We start from the raw sequence: 17,529 nt of genomic DNA on the forward strand, positions 1-17,529 counted from the left end.
TTTTCCCTTCTTTGTAGTACGATAAAACGTAGGACGAGGTATAAATAATACAATCTATCGGGGCTCTCGAATGTTCCTTCCTTTCAGAATTTCAGTTTGTTCATTTCTTCTCCTTTTCTTTTCTTTCCTTTTCTTTTCTTTTTTCTCTTCATTTCTTTTCCTTTTGCAATCCGTGGCCACCAGCAGCAACGGCAACGGCAACGGCAACGGCAACAATAACGGCGTAAGAGAACCGCAAAGGCCAGTCTAGAATTCTTTGAATGATTTACTTACTTATTTAAGTCTTTCCTCGGCATGTACTAGAGCCGTGCCGAGCTGAGGCAAGTCGAATAGATGTACATCTATCTACTTGTCTTTACGTAGATTCTGCATAGACTTCTACGGAAGAAACGCGTAAAACTCTTGAAAACGAGAGAACCTTCCTAAAGTATTCGACTGCAGACCACATCGTCTGACTCGTTGGCATCTTTCTCTCTTTCTCTGTTATTTTACTATATCTATCTAACCTAGTCTTCTTTCCTTAGACTTCAATGGAGATCACTATTCAAGAAATATATATATATATATATATATATATATATATATATATATATATATATATATATATATGTATTTCTCTCTTTCTCTTTTTTGCAGTTACTCCACCTATAGACTTTCGTACAATTTTGACGAACGTCAAGCGTAGGAACGTTTGCCACTTTGTTCTATGTTTTATGCTAAGCTAAAGTCGGCACCCTATGTATTTCTTATTCTTCTCTCTCTTTATATTTTTTCCTCGCCCCATTGCTCTCACGTTGCTCTCTTTTTCGAGAGAAAAAGAAAAAGAAAAAACGAAGGAAAAAAATAAACGTAAAACGAAGAAAGCTCCTGGTCGCAGTTTTCGACGTAACGAACGAACCCTGGCGAAAATCTTTTTCTAGATTTTATGCTCGCCTTCTGCCTACAACGAGTATTTGCTCGTGTCTCTCTCTCTCTCTCTATCTCTCTTTATCTCTCTATTTCTCTATTTTTCTGTTTCTTTCTTTCTTTCTCTCTTTTTCTCTCTTTCTCTTTCTCTCTCTCTCTCTCTCTCTCTCTCTCTCTCTCTCGCTTTCTCTTTCTCTCTTTTCCACAATATCAAAAGCGAATTCACTCGTCGCCTGAAATGCGATCGTTTATTTGTTCCACGGCAGTGACGAAAAAGAAAGATCTATCCCGTAATCCCCATTGGTTATTCGGGAGCGCTTAACGATCGAAGCGTAATTCGTCCTACGGATTTGTTCAAAGTCGCGTTGAAAATGTACCCGCGTTAAGTCTCATGGAAATTATCTATCGGTCCTATTCAATTCAATCGAAACGAATTTCGAATTAATGCGAACGAAAACGTTTGTTGTATCAAACATGTTATTGTTACATTTAATAACAACATTTCAATGATAATATTCAATTAATTTTGATAGAAATTCTGATCGAGAAGTTGCGTCGTGTAACGATTATGCTCTCGAGTAAAGGCTATGAACATTATTGGAAAGTATGTAATTATGAATATTTTTTAGAGTTCAAAAAAAAAGAAAAGAAAGGGAGAAGTAAAAAGGAAGAAAGAAGGAGAACGGGATAAAGGGAACAAATTCGAAAGGAAAGACAAAATGTAATGATGAATAAATAAAAAGGAAAAAAGGAAAAAGAAAAGAAAAAAATAGAGAAGAAAAAAAAGAAAAAATGTCTACGAGTCTACCAGGTTCGTGTGCTTAAGTTAAAGGGTAATTAAAAAGGGAGTAAGACGCGAGGCTTTGCTAAGCGTAAATAGGTACTCGCGCGTTTTCGCACGAAAAATGAAGCAAAGGAGAAATTAAAGAAGACGAGGGAACGCGATGAATCTCAGTGGTAGTTAAAGAAAGCGAGTAAAAGAGAGTAGAGGGAATGCTCGTTGTGAGAAATCGAGGGAAAATATTCTTCCGTACGTGACGGTGTAACGTACCATGGTTATTCGTGGTAATCAGGGAGACAGTGTAAAATAAACGAAGGCCATCGACCTGAACGAATGTCCTTTGGAAAAAAAGAAAGATAGATATAAAAATATGGAGAGGGAGAGAGAGAGAGAGAGAGAGGGAAAAAGAAAGAGAATGAATCTCGTTTCTTAAGAAAATAAAAGAAAGAGAAAAGAAATGAAACAAAGATCGAAGACAAAGAGAAAGCTTTATCTTCTCTCTCTCTCTCTCTCTCTCTCTCTCTCTCTCTCTTTCTCTTTCTCCCTCTCTCAATCTCTTTCTCTTTCTGGATCGTTTTAATGAAATACTTCCTTCGACGAATGATGATAGTTCGCTTTAATGAGCTAGCGTCAGGTCAAAATTTTCACTTCTCTAGTAGAAAATTTATCTTTCGTTTTGTCGGACCAAACGTGGCCAAAAGCACGGACGAAAAATAATTTGGGAAATTGTCAAGGATCCTCTGCTTGTCTGACAGATAGTAGTAGAGACGGTAGCTAATTTAAGTAGTAAAAAGATACGGTCAACCGTAGACCAAACTCCAGGCCAGAGAATACCTATGTTTATATACGTACGTAATAAAAAATATGTATCGGAAACAATATAAAATATACAAAAAAAAAAAATTGATTAATTTACACGTTGTTACAAATTTTATAAAAAGAAATTTTGAAAATTGTCCCTTCCCAAAGAGGGAAAGAGAAATGGATAAGGAAATATCATTGTCAAATTAACAAGTACGATGTCGATTTCTCCTTTAACTTAGCTATTTTACTTTTGTCGTTTGTTCAAGAGAAGAAAAAAATAGAGGAAAAGAAAGAAAGAGAGAGAGAGAGAGAGAGAAAGAGATTTAATGACATCTCATTCGGTGATTTTAATTCGTAATTAAACGGCCATTTGAAACTCATCGGGTAACGTGTGAGCTACGTTATTACATTCCTCGTTTTCCAGAACGGGCTTCGATCGACATTTTTTTTCTTTTCTCATGCAACGATTTTGTCATCGCAAAATACGAGATCAGCCAAAATCCACGATAGATCTCTCTCTCTCTCTCTCTCTCTCTCTCTTGTTCCCTCGACCATTCCAAAACCATATATATCAGTGTACGTGGGTACTCTGTCGAATCGTACGTGATCGTTACGCGAGTATCATTCGTCAAAGTATGGTCGTATTTCGAACTGAAATCTCATCCTCTATCTCCCTCTCTCTCTCTCTTTGTATCCTATTTCTATGGGAAAAATGGAAAGGAAAAAGAAACAACCGAAAGCACAGCTGTCGAACGCAAATCGAACGAAAGCGATTTCGCGTGTAGGTATATCCGGGAGTTGCACATCGCGAGGATGTAATCGATGTACGAGTACGTCTCGTATCGTACCTCGTCCTTACAAATCGTGGAGCTTTCGATTCGTTACACGACGCATTTTACTTGATCTTTCTTCTTTCATTTCTTTTTTCTTTCTTTCTTTCTTTCTTTTTTTTCTTTTTCCTATTTATCGCGTTAACGCGATACTTTCGTGAATTGACAACGAAATAAAGAATAAGGTCCTTTGATAAATCATTCACGATTATTTATCTTAATTAATTGTTATATACAACATGCAAATTGATCGAACTATAAAACTATGAGCAAAAGATATCGAATATATATTGTACATACATGGAAATATCTGGAAGACTGTTTTAAACGTATAGTACGTAAACAGATACACATACACATAAACCAACGACGTTCTTCGGTAATAATTCTCGATAGGCGCACCCTAATTGCTCGTTAAGGATGCATAGTCCGTTCGTCACAAGATGAGTAATTATTGTCGGCGCTTCAACGTAATTACCATCCCTTTCCCTCATCCCACTAATTTCTACGGTATAATCACTTTCCACGTAATTCCGCGCGCCCCTAACGCGAGAGTGCGGAGAATGAAAAAGAAAAAAAAAAAAAAAAGAAAAAAGAGAAAAGAAAAAAAAAGAAAAAAGAAGGAAAAAAGAACATTTCCGAATTAAAAAAAAAAAAAAAAAAAAGAAGAAAAACAAAGAAAAAATATGTATACATAAATATATAATTAAAAGAAATTTTAACGTTTCGTGAATGCATTTGATAAAGAACGAGCGATTCAATGGCCTTCAAAGTCGTAAAATTTTATCGATTTAATGACGACTCGAATTATGGTTGATATTATTTTTTATGACCACGTACGCGTAATAATATCTATAGTTGCAGTGAAAAGATTCAACGTAATGGTACAATGAAAGTGAATATGCTGAATCGACTTTTTCATTGGATCGTTTCTACTCCCGTATATACGTACACGCAAAGATACTTATCTTAACGAGACATAGCGGTTTTCAAAACGTTACGTTAAAGTTCAAGGGAATTTAACATATATAATATCGTAAAAACGCAAAATCGTTGTAGAGAGAGATACTGTATAATCTACGTATATACATATACATACATATATATATATATATATATATATATATATATATATATATTTCTTTTTTGTTACGCGGAAGATATGGAAAAAGAAAAAATTACGAACACAATGATCGGTGATGTTTACTTCAAGGAAATGTAACGAGGGAAAAATCAAAGAACGCGAAGTCGACGTACTGAAATTGTTTGTTGGTCCTTGCGTCTATGTATGTATATATGTATATATGTATACGTGCGTGAATGTGTACGTACGTGTATGTAAATCGCATACTTAACACAATATAATTTCTTGAATTCATGAAAAATTTCTTAAGAAATAAATATAAAGTATTTCGAATGAAATCGCGAGAAAAATTTCTCTGTCGTTTTCTCGATCCTATCGTTGTTCGATCTCGACTAACTAGATTCGTTTCTATAAAAATCAACCTGATATTTCAAAAAAAAAAAAAAAAAAAGAAAAAAAAACAAAGGGTCTAAATTTTTTTCGTCCACAATAATATATTTCACGAATAAATACTAATGGCAATAATTCTCGTCTAGACGATAATCGTAATGGTCTCTTGGCCATACGATAAAAGTCCCTTCCTCGTGGCACGTTTAGATACTCTTAAATGCTTGGCGAACACTTTGAATTGACGTCAACGCAATTAACGAACGGACGTAGCTTTTGTTCGTTCGTAAGGACGATTAACCGTATAAGCCGTGAGAGGAGATGCAACTTTGAAAATTTATCTCAAACGAGAAGAAAACACAAAGGGACTAGCTTTAGCGAAAAGGACTATGAAAAGGATAGGGGATGGGGACGGGGAGGAGCGAGGATGGTTGGGAGGGTTGAGGGGAAAGGATCTTTCAACCGGTAGGAGAACGAATGGATAATCGATGCATACGCTTAGTTATGTATTCATACAACGTATGCATATATTATTCGAGATAAATAGAAATATCGAGAACAACGTTCTATTCCTAGAATGTTGAATCCGCATTAATATACATACATAGGTACATACCTATATACATAGTCGATGCATATAATGTTTCATCGAAATCAATGATCTTTTCGTTTTTTTTCGATCTTTGAACTATTTAACAAAACAATTTTATTGCGACATATTATCATTTAATACCAAAAAGATATACATATATATATATATATATATATATATATATATATATATATATTTAAAAATTGGGATACGATTTATATCCTGGAAAATATTGCGAGAACACTATTCTCCAAAATATATATATATATACACTTATATCCTATATATATATATATATATATATATATATATATATATATATATATATATACATAGGATATATATCGAAGTGTAAAACTTTGAACTTCTTTCTATTTGTCGTCACATCGAATCTCGCTTCACAACGAATATCTTAATGCGGTGTTTTCATACTAGTCAGCTTAATGGAAGCTCCGTCTATCATCTATCGTAGGAAGGAAAAGTTGCGCGTCGATCGTGTGGGAAGTTAAAATCGCGAATACCGGAATTTAGCTGCGATACGCGAAACACGTAATATCGCGACATCGATACTACCATTTGCAACGAGAAAAATCTTCTTGCACGCTAGACGTTTGTATAGTCTGTACTATACATACATATATACATACCTTACCATATATATATATATATATATATATATATATATATATATAAATATATATATAAATATATATATACATATAATCTTTTGCATGGCACGATACTTACTGTAAGCTTACTGACTTTATCTATGAGCATGCAATATACATACACCCATGTATGTGTAAAACCTACAGGCATGGTAATCGTGCTTCTAACGCTGAACGAATTTAGCGAGGGAAGAAGCATCACGACGTTAAGTGCATGTCGCATTAAGATCCTAGCGATAGCTTGTGTGTCGTGATTAAGTCCGATGAAATTTATGAACGAGCCTGAGACCCTTGCCGAGCGTAAAACCGGTACGAACCACCCCAAATCCCTTTTACCCAATTTTATTTTGTCCAACTCCGGGACGCATTACTTCCTTTTTTTTTCTCCCTTTCTCACTGTTAAGTACGTATCCTCTTCTATACGTTATGGTCCATTTAATCGTTTAAAAGGAAACAAAAAAAAAAAGAAAAAGAAAAAAAAAGAGGGAGGAGGAAAGAAATCAAGCGCATAAAAGTTATCAACCCCGGCGCAAACATTTTACCGAATCTCGTACCGTTTTTTCGTTCTCGGTTGGCTTTTATCGTCGCCACCTATTTTTCCTTTAATGATCTCGCATGTGATTTAGAAAACAGTACAAAAAAGGAAAAAAAAAAGAAAATGAGAAAGGATAGAAAAAGAAAAAAAAAAAGTAAAGTATAATAATTCGCTCATCGCTGTCTAATGTCTTCGTTGTTGTTAATTACTCGTCTCTCTGTGTTAACGCCATTTATTTGACACGCACTCGCTGTAACGCACAAGTAAGTACGAAGCTTTCTCTCTATCTTTCCTCCTCTATATTTCTCTCTCTCTCTCTCTCTCTCTCTCTCTTTCTCTCTCTATCTATCTCTCTCTCTCTCTCTCTCTCTCTCTCTCTCTTTATACATATATATATATATTTTAATATCAATCGTTCGATTAGCGCAAATCTATTCTCTGCTCTCACCACCGCTATCGTCACTTTATTTAGCTATAAATCGACGCTAAACACGCTCGACATTTACTGTCATTTCTCCTCCTTTCGCTCTTCGGCTATATAATTATCTATATATATATATCTTTCTTTCTCTTTCTCTCTCACTCTCTCTCTCTCTCTTTCTCTCTCTCTCTCTCTCTTTCTCTCTTTTATAATACTGTTTTCTTTGTTTCGCACCTTCTACGGGTTTTCTACCTTTCGCGAGGAATCATTTTCCATAATGCGAGATCAGACTTTTCGAAGCGTGCGCTCTGTGTGTATGTGTGTCTGTGTACATGTATCTATACACACACATATATATATATATAAATATATATATAAGTGTGCACACACTCATGCACACAAAAACATATACATACGATACATGATATAAACGAGTGTCTGCGTAGATGAGTGAACATGAGATGTGTGATTCGTTAATTTGGAGGAGAATTTCAGGAAATATTATAAATTGTTAAAGAGCGGTACTTCATTTATCCGTTTCTCTCTCTCTCTCTCTCTCTCTCTCTATCTCTATCTCTCTATCTCTATCTCTCTTTTTTCTTTCTTTCTATCTGTCTCTCTCACTTTCTCTCTATTTCTCTCTTTCCATCTCTTTTCTTCTATATATCTATACATATATATATACATATATATATATATATATATATATATATATATATATTTATTTATTTATCTCTGTCTTTCCTGTTCGAGCAACGCGTTAGACAAATTCGTGGACTCGACTGACCCTCCTTGTCTCTCTCTCTCTCTCTCTCTCTCTCTCTCTTTTCTCTCTTTCTCTCTCTCTTTCTTCTTTCTTTTTCTATCTTTTTTTCCTCCTTCCTCTTACCTGCATGAAAAACAAAACCAAAAAGAAAAATAAAAAATAAATAAATAAACAAGATCATTATCGAAAACTATTCCCCAATCTGAAACGAATTCTTATTCTCGTTGAGTCTACGAATTTGCGCTTCGCTCCGGGTACAAAAAAAGTTTCCCTTGCGCTACTCGTACACACGTATATCCTATGAAGTAGAAAAATTTTCTTCGAAGAAAATTTTTCAACAAATAACGAGAGAAAGCCCGAATATCGCGTCGTGCGTAATAAGAACGAACGAAAGATCGTCGAATCTCGTCGTTTGACGATGACGAGAAAGAGGAGGAGAAGAAGGAGAAGGAGGAAAAGGAGGAGGAGGAAAAGAAGGAGGAGGAGGTAAAGGAGAACAAAAAAAAAAGAGAAAAAATAAGAGAAAAAAGAACACACACACACAAAGAGAAAGAGTATGGTCCGTGTGAGTAAAATGATTCGACGATTTTTCGATCATTGAACCATGGAGATTCACCGTTTATAAAAGGATAATCCAACCATTTCCGTGACTAATCGCCTGTTCTCTTGTCTTTTCTCCGGGGGATTTTCGGAAATTCCTCGATTCAGGGTCGTACTTCAATTGCATCATGTTCATGGTGGCGAGCAGCGTCGTCTTGACCGTTATGGTGCTAAATTATCATCACAGAACGCCCGACAGATACGTCATGCCTAATTGGGTAAGAATTCATTATCAAATTAATTGCTTCCGTTGTCGGACGTTAAACCGTGTTCCATTCTATTGTTGCTCGATATATATACATATGTAATATATACATACGTACATGCATATATACATATATATATATATATATATATATATATATATATATACATACATGTATGTATGTACGTATGTATGTATGTACACTGTACATATAAATTCATAAATACGTATATATAAATAAGATATATATGCGCTCGATCCATATATCTTAATACAAAACGCTCGAGTAAATTTTATCTACCATTTCATTCTCGTTCTCGCGTAAAAACTTTTAACCGGACTTCGAGTGGTATACTAGAAGAAGCATAAACAAACGATTCCATCGACGCTTTGCTTTATAAAACGTTTTATGCGCGGCACAAACGGCATAGTGGCCATTACCGCCATTAAAAGACTGTGTTTTAGTTTCTGAAAGTTTAAAGTGCCTTAGAGGCGTTGATCCTCCCTCTTGGCCGCTCGGTTACTGGAACTTTCATAAACCAAGAAGAAACGTTCTTCGGAGGCAAGATGCAAAAAAAAAGCAACAGAAACTTTTCTCTTTCGTTCTTATCTTTCTTCAACTCTTGTTCAATCTCTCTCTCTCTCTCTTTCTCTCTCTCTTCCTCTTTTTCTCTCTCTCTCTCTCTCTCTCTCTCTTTCTCTCTCTCTCTCTTTCTTTCTCTTCTTTTCATTTCTTTTTAATTTTCTTTTTTCTTCGTTCGTTAATTTCCCTTTTCATTACGTTCATCCGTTCGAATGTTAACGATACTCTCATCCCGATCACATCTCGTCTCGTCTCGTCGAACGTTCCTTCTTGCGAGAGAAATAAAAGAAAAAAAAAAAAAAAAAAAAAGAAAAAAGACAAATCAAATATAATCAAAGATAAATAGGTAATCATTATAAATTATTCGATCTATCGCAGATCAGAAAGGTGTTCCTACAGTGGCTGCCATGCATATTATGCATGAGCCGTCCTGGCAAGAAGATCACGAAGAAGAGTCTTCTTGTGGGCAATCGGATGAAAGAACTCGAGTTGCAGGAGAGAAGCAGTAAGAGCTTGCTGGCGAACGTTTTAGATATCGACGATGATTTTCGTCATGGAAACAGTGCTGCCAATCCAGCTTCCACTTATATAAGGTATCGATCCTATGTCTTTTGCAAATAAGCTTATACGTACAATAGATACCACCAATAGCCATGCAGACTTTAAAGCCATCTCTTCATATATATATATATATATATATGCACACACACATACACATACACACACCTATAGATCCAAGACTTGAATCAATTTCTCTCGATTCGGAACAAAGTTCAAGCTTTATGTAAATTCACTATCACACACAGAGACACAGACTTACATAGAAATACACACACATACACACACGCCATACTACTTTCATCTCTATCTCTGCCAGCTTTTCGTTCTACCTTCATATTCATATTTAGTATTACATCGTGCCTTTCAATGTAATACTCAATATCCGATATGCTTGTCAAATAACAATCATGTTCAGGTTAAATTTATCTATCGTTTGCGAAGAAAGAAACAGATTATTGTATAACAAGAATAATTACTGTCAAATCAAATTACATTGATTAGATTAGAGAAACATAATGATATTTGCTAATAAAAATTAGACCAGTTTATTATGGGCTATTACTAGAAATTATATACTTATTTGCATATAGTTGTAATATCATTTTAAACGAGAAATATCTGATTCGAAGTATTGTTTTGTAGGATGTTTACATTATCCGAATAAATGTACCATGATTATTCGCGCGAACGTTGATATTAGCCAGGATAATACCGGGTATTATACCGTTCTCACTAATAAACGATCTTCGCTTATTTGATTCAGGTATTTCGAATCTCTCAATACTATATTCATCTATTTAATAGCAAAAAATAAAATATATTTATAATATGGACGATGATGATTTGGGAAATATGATTACGAAAAATATCCTGACTTCGAATTAGTTTCGTTTTAATATATATACATACATATATATATATATATATATATATATATATTTTTTTTTTTAAACATCGACGTAGAGATATTAGCCCGGATATTCGTTGATTTAATAAAAATAACAAAAAACAAAAAAACAAAATAATGAAGAAAAAAAGAAATATGTAGGTATTTACGATAAGTATTTAAGCTGGAGATTTAAAAAAATGATAACGTAAATTTCCTATTATCCAATTAGATTCGTTTTAATGATATAATATTTTTTTTTTTTGTTTTTTATCATTCTAATAGCAGGTCGGCGTACGGCACGCCATTATCCGGACGGCCGGCGACGGTCGAAGAAACGTCGGCGTCTTTACCGCTAAGCGGTATGCAGAGAGAACTTCACACGATTCTCAAAGAATTACAGTTTATCACGAGTCGTATGAGAAAGGCCGATGAAAACGACGAGGTGATTAACGATTGGAAATTTGCTGCCATGGTGGTCGACAGGTATGGTTTCTATATTATTATTATTATTATTATTATTATTATTATTATTATCATCGTCATTATTATAACGTAAATAAAATAATACGTACAAATTATAATGATAATTTATTTATACGAATGTTTATTAAAATAAAGGCTCTGCCTGATCGTCTTCACGTTATTCACGGTGCTGGCCACGGTCGTAATACTGTCTAGTGCGCCACACATAATCGTCCACTAATAGACTGCCCCGGTCGAGACACCGAAGATAATGCACAAAAAATCGTCGCTGAAATAGCGTCACCTCGAATTTGGTAAGAACAATCGTCCCTTTTCATTCGAATATCTTTTACTATTTTATATCTGTCCATTTGTGTCTTAAACGTGAGAGAAGCAAAAAAAAAGAAAAGAAAAGAAAAAAAAAAAAAACAAAAAAATAATAATTGAAATTCTTGAACTCTTATTATCGATAAATGAGATCTTTGTTTATAGTGCTTTATGCAAACAAAAAAAAATATATATATATTTTTTATTTTTGTATATTTGTATACACTAATTCATTCCATTACACTTAATGACTATCGTATAATGAAATAATATTTCGAATTTAACGTGAATCCAAAGTGATTGGATATATTGATTAGAAAGAAAAAAATAAAAATACTTGTCGCACATTTCCCCTTTTCTTTCTCTCTTTCTCAGAAGCAACGTTCGCGCGCGTGATTTGCGGGACCGACACTCTACTACTACTACTACTACTACACTACTACAACTACTACTAGTACTACTACTACTACTACTACTGTTACTACTACTGCTACTACTACTACTATTACTACTACTACTACTACTGACGAAACAGAAAGAGAGAGAGAGAGAGAGAGATAGAAAAAAGAGAGAAATAATGGAGAAAGAAAAAGGAAGAGAAAAAGGAAGATACCGGGATAAAGGACGAAAAAGGGACGGGGATACAACAACGATCGAAGAAAAAACGAGCCTGATCATCGAAGAGCTCTTTGACAACGGAGCTTCGTCATTAAGAGGGAATACATCCGTCGAAAATCCTTTGGACTACTAAACATCGTCCATTTCACCAACGCCGTCGATCTCGCCCTCTTCGTCGTACCTTTCGTTTCGTCGATTAAGAAGAGACAAGAGACAAGAGAAAGAGACGGTCAGAGAGAAAAAGTAAGAGAAAGAGAGAGAGAGAGAGAAAGGAAGAGCCCTATTTACCACGATTACCAACACTTTTTTTCTTTCGTATCGATCATTTTTCTGTTCCAAATAAAAGAGTAAAAAGAAAAGAAAACAGCAGAAAAACAAGAAAAAGGCAAAAAAAGAATGAAAAAGAAAATGAACAAAAATAAACAGGGAAGGCAATTCACGTCGATGATCAATTCACTCTCTCTCTCTATCTATCTATCTCTCTTTCTCTCTCTTTCTCTCTCCTTCTCTCTCTCTCTCTCTCTCTCTCTCTCTCTCTTTCTTTTGGAAAAGAGATCGGAATAAATGATATTCAGACTCTTCGCGATACGCGCGATTCCTCGAACGAACGAACGTCGTTAAAAACCCGGCCTTTCACGGCGGCGTCAATAATGATAATAATAATAAATAGTATAAATAGCTAAAAAGGAAACTATTATATTCGAATCGCTTAGCGCGCGCGCTCTCGCTCTCTAATGTTTCCCTATATATATATATATATACATACATACATACATACATACATACACAAAACATACACCCACACACATACGTGTATATATAACGCCGGTGCGCGCGCGCGCCTGCGCGACCGAGCTCGTAGATAAACGTTAAATATCTTCGAACAACTGCCAAACATGGAGGAGCTCTCGTGTCAGGGGTGACCAATATATGTATATCGTTTTTTTCGAGATGGATCGATCGATCGAACGAATGACCGAGCGAAAGAACGAACGAGCGAACGAGCGAGCGAGCGAGCGAACGAGCAAACGAGCGAAAGAACGAAAGAATGAACGAACGAACGCATGAACGAACGTACGTGAGTGAAAAAAAAAAAAAAAATAAATAAATAAATAAGTAAATGAATCGACGATTCGATGTTCTTGAGAAATCTATTCATTGTATAGATCATTCGTGAAAGTTTCTTTTAAAGCGGAGATAAAATAGATAAGAAAATTCTACTTATATATGTATTATAACTACACACGTATATAAACAACGTACATATATATATATATATATATATATATATATATATGTATGTATACATACATACGATATGAGTTTGTTATCACAAAAAGATTTCACGAAAGGATCTCTGCGTAAACTTTTTCAAATTTTTTAATACTTCTCAAGAACGCCGACGTGTCGATCGTATCGATCGTGAATTATCGAGGAGGGGTTGAGGTCGTAAAAAAATGTGGGGGATTGGTTGGTTGGTTGGTCGATAAGTAGATATGGTATATAAATGTGTGTGGACAAAACTGCCAAGTCGCATCACCCCTGCTTTCCGTACAGATAACTCGCGAGTTGTTCTCGAGGATTTCGTGACGCGAGAAGGGTCAGAGGAAGAAAGGAAAATGAGGAAGGAAGGAAAAAAGAAAGTGGGATGAAGAGAAAGGAATGAAGCTAGAAAGAAAGAAAGAAAGAAAGGAAAAAAGAAAGGAAAATTGGAGAAAAAGATTTCAAAGAGATAATTCGCATACTTTCGAACGTCGAAGAAAAAAGACAGCTTTGGTAAGAACATAAGAAGATTTTCATATCTTTCTTTTTTTTCTTCTTCTTCTTCTTCCTCTTCATCCCCATAATCATCATCATCATCATCATCATCATCATCTTCTCCTTATTCTTTTTCTTCATCTTTTTCTTCATCATCGTCTTCTTCTTCTTCTTTTTTTTCATCTTCTTCGTCTTATTATTTTTAACGGATAGATCTTATCTTGAATGAGTCAAGGCCATGGTAGTCGCCCATCGTCTCCATAAAAACACTTTACGTTTACGTTCCGTGCTTTGCCTTTTATTATCCACCGGTTCTGGTTATTATTTGGCTTCTATAACATCTTGCGACGTGGTAAACGAGCGCCACGCAATTTGTTACTTGATCGTATAAACGCGACTAGACGAGCAGGTTAACGTTTAATGATAAGAGATAAGAGGATCTTTTCGTGGTTGCGTTTAGACGGGAATATGATTAGACGAAAAAAGGAAAGGAGAAAAAATAAGATCCTATATATATATGTACGGGGTGTCCTCTTTCAATCGATCCTTATACGAATATCATCGAAATTCTTGAGGATGACGAAGATTCGTTTGAAGTATTTCTTTCCCTATTTTGTATGGGTTCCTTGTCTATCGATGATCAATGGCCTTGAAACTATTTCATTCAAATATTCACAGATAACATTAAGAAATATCGATGAATTTTACGATCAGTCGATCGATTATAATGAGAGATACCCTGTATATTATTGTATACTTGAAAAGATCGACGTGTTTCCTGATTCGTGAATAAACGAAATCACGTTGAATTTCCTCGGTTACCACGAGAAAATTCAATTTATAGAGAAACTTCGAAAAGCCATGCCGGAAAGTCCGAAAGGTCGTAGAATGATTCGGTTCATAAAGCATGATGGATGATACGAGAAAAAGAGATAGAGAGCTTTGGAAATACGTCGAAACATATGGGATATAGGAGCGATAGCGGTTTAGAATTTTGCGTATATCAACGGCGTTACTCCGTAAAATTTTTTTTCTCCTTTTTTTTCTTTTTACTCTTTTGCACTTTTTTTTATTTCTTTTTTATTTTCTTTTTTTTTTACGCAAGAAAGGAAGGAAGACATATATCACGAAGGAAGGAAAGAAAAAAAAAGAAAAATTCTTTCTCTTTTCTTTTTCATTTCCTTTTTCCTTTCTTCGCTTTTTTTTCTTTTTTTTTTTTTTCTTTTTTTTTTCTTCATAAATTTTCGCATTATAACGTTACGCGTAAAACTGAAGAATAAATTTACTGTCGAATCGGGCGCACGCGAGATAATCCAAAGCATTCTAACGTAAAATACAACCAACGGAGAGATCTATAAGTATTCGGTAGATAGTTTCGAGCGATCGAATCCTCCAAAGTTTAGCTCGTAAAGTTCCTTGAGTTACAGACAGCATACAGAAACGAGGAGAACGATGATCGCGGTACGCAAATGAATTTGCTTGAACTCGTTAAAGCGTCGAACTTTAGGACGAATGGTCGACCCTTTTGAAAGGTTATGAATCGGATCTATGGTGAATACCGATTGTTAGAGAAAATCCGTGATCGAATCGATTGAATGATCCTTATACGTAATATCCATTCGTGTATAATATTTAAAATTCATCGAATAATATTTTTATTTTTAAATAACAATGGAATGTTGATGGGATATAATAGTGATGGAAAATAAAATTTACAATTATGTCGAAAATGAATACCCTTCTCGCTTGATAGAAAAACTGTACGGAAGGACAGAGTGATTTCATCGTTCAAACGACGCGAAAAACATAATAACGAGTAATATTGAAGTGTTCCGATAAAAAAATACTCAAGTAAATATGTAAATAATGGACGTTCGCGTGGCGCGGGACTCAAGTAAATATGTAATCAAGTTTTAGAAGGACAAATTCTAATCATTTCTCTTTCTCGTCTCATGCGGCTGAACGTAACAAGCCGGATCATCTTCGCGCGCTCGTTCAAATTTTAGCAACAATGCGAAGCTTTTTTGCTGCGTCTCATTATAAATTGTGAAATAATAAGAGGAAAATAAGAAGAAGAAAATAAAAGAAAAAAAATTATATATATATAAATATATATATAAATATATAAAAAGAAAAGAAAAGAAAAGCAAAGAAAGAAAATGGGATCGTGTCTTCGAGATGATCGAGCGAAACTTTTCACATTTTTATCTCGTTGAAACAGTCAACGTTAAATTCATGCACTGTCGATCGATGGGACTCGTGATCGCTTGATTTGCGATCTTAGACAATCATTTTTATCTCGCGTTTCGGACAAAGGATAAGAATTTTCTATTGTTTTTTTTTTCTTCTTCTTTTTCTTTGCTTTTTGTTTTCTCTTTTTTTTTTTTTCTTTTTCTTTTTTCTTCGTCGACGAGAAAATATGTTTTCGGTGCGAACGATTCGACGGTGCAAAGATGACGAAGAAAAATTATTTGGAGGACGATTTTCTTTATGTTTTTTCCGATAACAACGAAGCATAACGTAACGTATGTAACGTGGCTTATCGTCGTTCGAAAGAAAAATCAGCCGAAACTGATGCGGTACGCATTAAACTCCCATATTCTCTCAGTCAGCGCGTATATATATATATATATATATATATATATATATATGTATATGTATATATCGATAAGTGTACGAATAATTAACGGCGGCCAAGAAGGATACAACAACAAGCGATTGTAGATAAAACTATCGTGATATAATTAATTACACGGCACACGTTCGTTCGACGCGCGATCGGCACGTACCTATCGAAAAATCGAAAAATGAAGGACGATCAAAGATGATGGATCATTAAATCTCGTAATAGATGTCACGTTAGTATCCTAATATCTTTGCGTCCCGCGAAATGTTTCAAGTTCGAGTCGCCGGATCACGCAGGCGTATCGATCGACAAAACTACGGCATCTCTTTGGCGGCGAGAATATGCGGAGGAGTATGTCGTATATAACATAATAAAAAAAATAAAAAAATAATAATAATAATAATAATAATATATTAATAATAATAATAAAAATAAATAATAAATAATAATAATAATAATAATAATAATAATAATAATAATAATAATAATAATAATATATAATTACGCGCATATATTATCTTTATTATTATCGCGATCGAAGATTTTATATCGTAGCAACAACAACAACAGCAACAGCAACAACAAAAGAAGAAAAAATGGACAAACGTGAAGTAACGTTGGTAATAACGTTGTAAAAGGAATGCATTGTTATATACATATAAACGTTCGTTAAACCAAAAGTAAACGTAGGATGATGCGTGCGAAGAAATTTTCCATTGTGTGTGTCTGTACATTTTAAAGGACTGAACAGTATCGAATAATAATAACAATAATAATAATAATAATAATAATAATAATAATAATAATAATAATAATAATAATTTTTTTATTATTATTATTATTATCATAATGATAAAAATATAGGAGAAAGATTAAGAAAAATCATTCACGATCGAAGCATTGTGTGTAAAATAAAAAAAAAAGGAGAAAAAATGATTTCAAAAAAAAGAAAAAAAAAAAATAATGAGCATACATTGAACTATCGCTGCTAATGGTCCGTATAACGTAAAACGTGATAAGATTTTAGAATTGGTGTATGATAATCGTTCCATTAGTGTAAAATTATTTATTATCGTTTAAATGCCAAAGAAAAAAAAAACAAACAAACAAACATTGTTAGTTCTGT

General features: G+C 34.3%; 1 protein-coding gene across 8 annotated transcripts in view; it reads left to right on the forward strand.

Moving 5' to 3' along the window:
• LOC124427568 (neuronal acetylcholine receptor subunit alpha-7-like) overlaps positions 1-17,529 on the forward strand; it is a 252,146-nt gene that overhangs the window by 232,983 nt on the left and 1,634 nt on the right. For 5 of the 8 annotated variants that reach the window (XM_046970652.1, XM_046970655.1, XM_046970656.1 and 2 more), the window contains 5 exons: positions 8,483-8,592; positions 9,541-9,755; positions 10,895-11,095; positions 11,231-11,388; positions 11,777-16,800. In XM_046970652.1, coding sequence (XP_046826608.1) covers positions 8,483-8,592; positions 9,541-9,755; positions 10,895-11,095; positions 11,231-11,315 — 611 coding nt within the window. In that variant the 3' untranslated portion in view covers positions 11,316-11,388; positions 11,777-16,800. Of the gene's footprint in view, positions 1-8,482; positions 8,593-9,540; positions 9,756-10,894; positions 11,096-11,230; positions 11,389-11,776; positions 16,801-17,529 lie in introns of those variants that run through there. The other 3 variants (XM_046970658.1, XM_046970653.1, XM_046970654.1) reach the window with 2 other exon arrangements.

Source organism: Vespa crabro, chromosome 10, assembly GCF_910589235.1.
Source record: "Vespa crabro chromosome 10, iyVesCrab1.2, whole genome shotgun sequence".
NCBI classification, from domain to species: domain Eukaryota; kingdom Metazoa; phylum Arthropoda; class Insecta; order Hymenoptera; family Vespidae; genus Vespa; species Vespa crabro.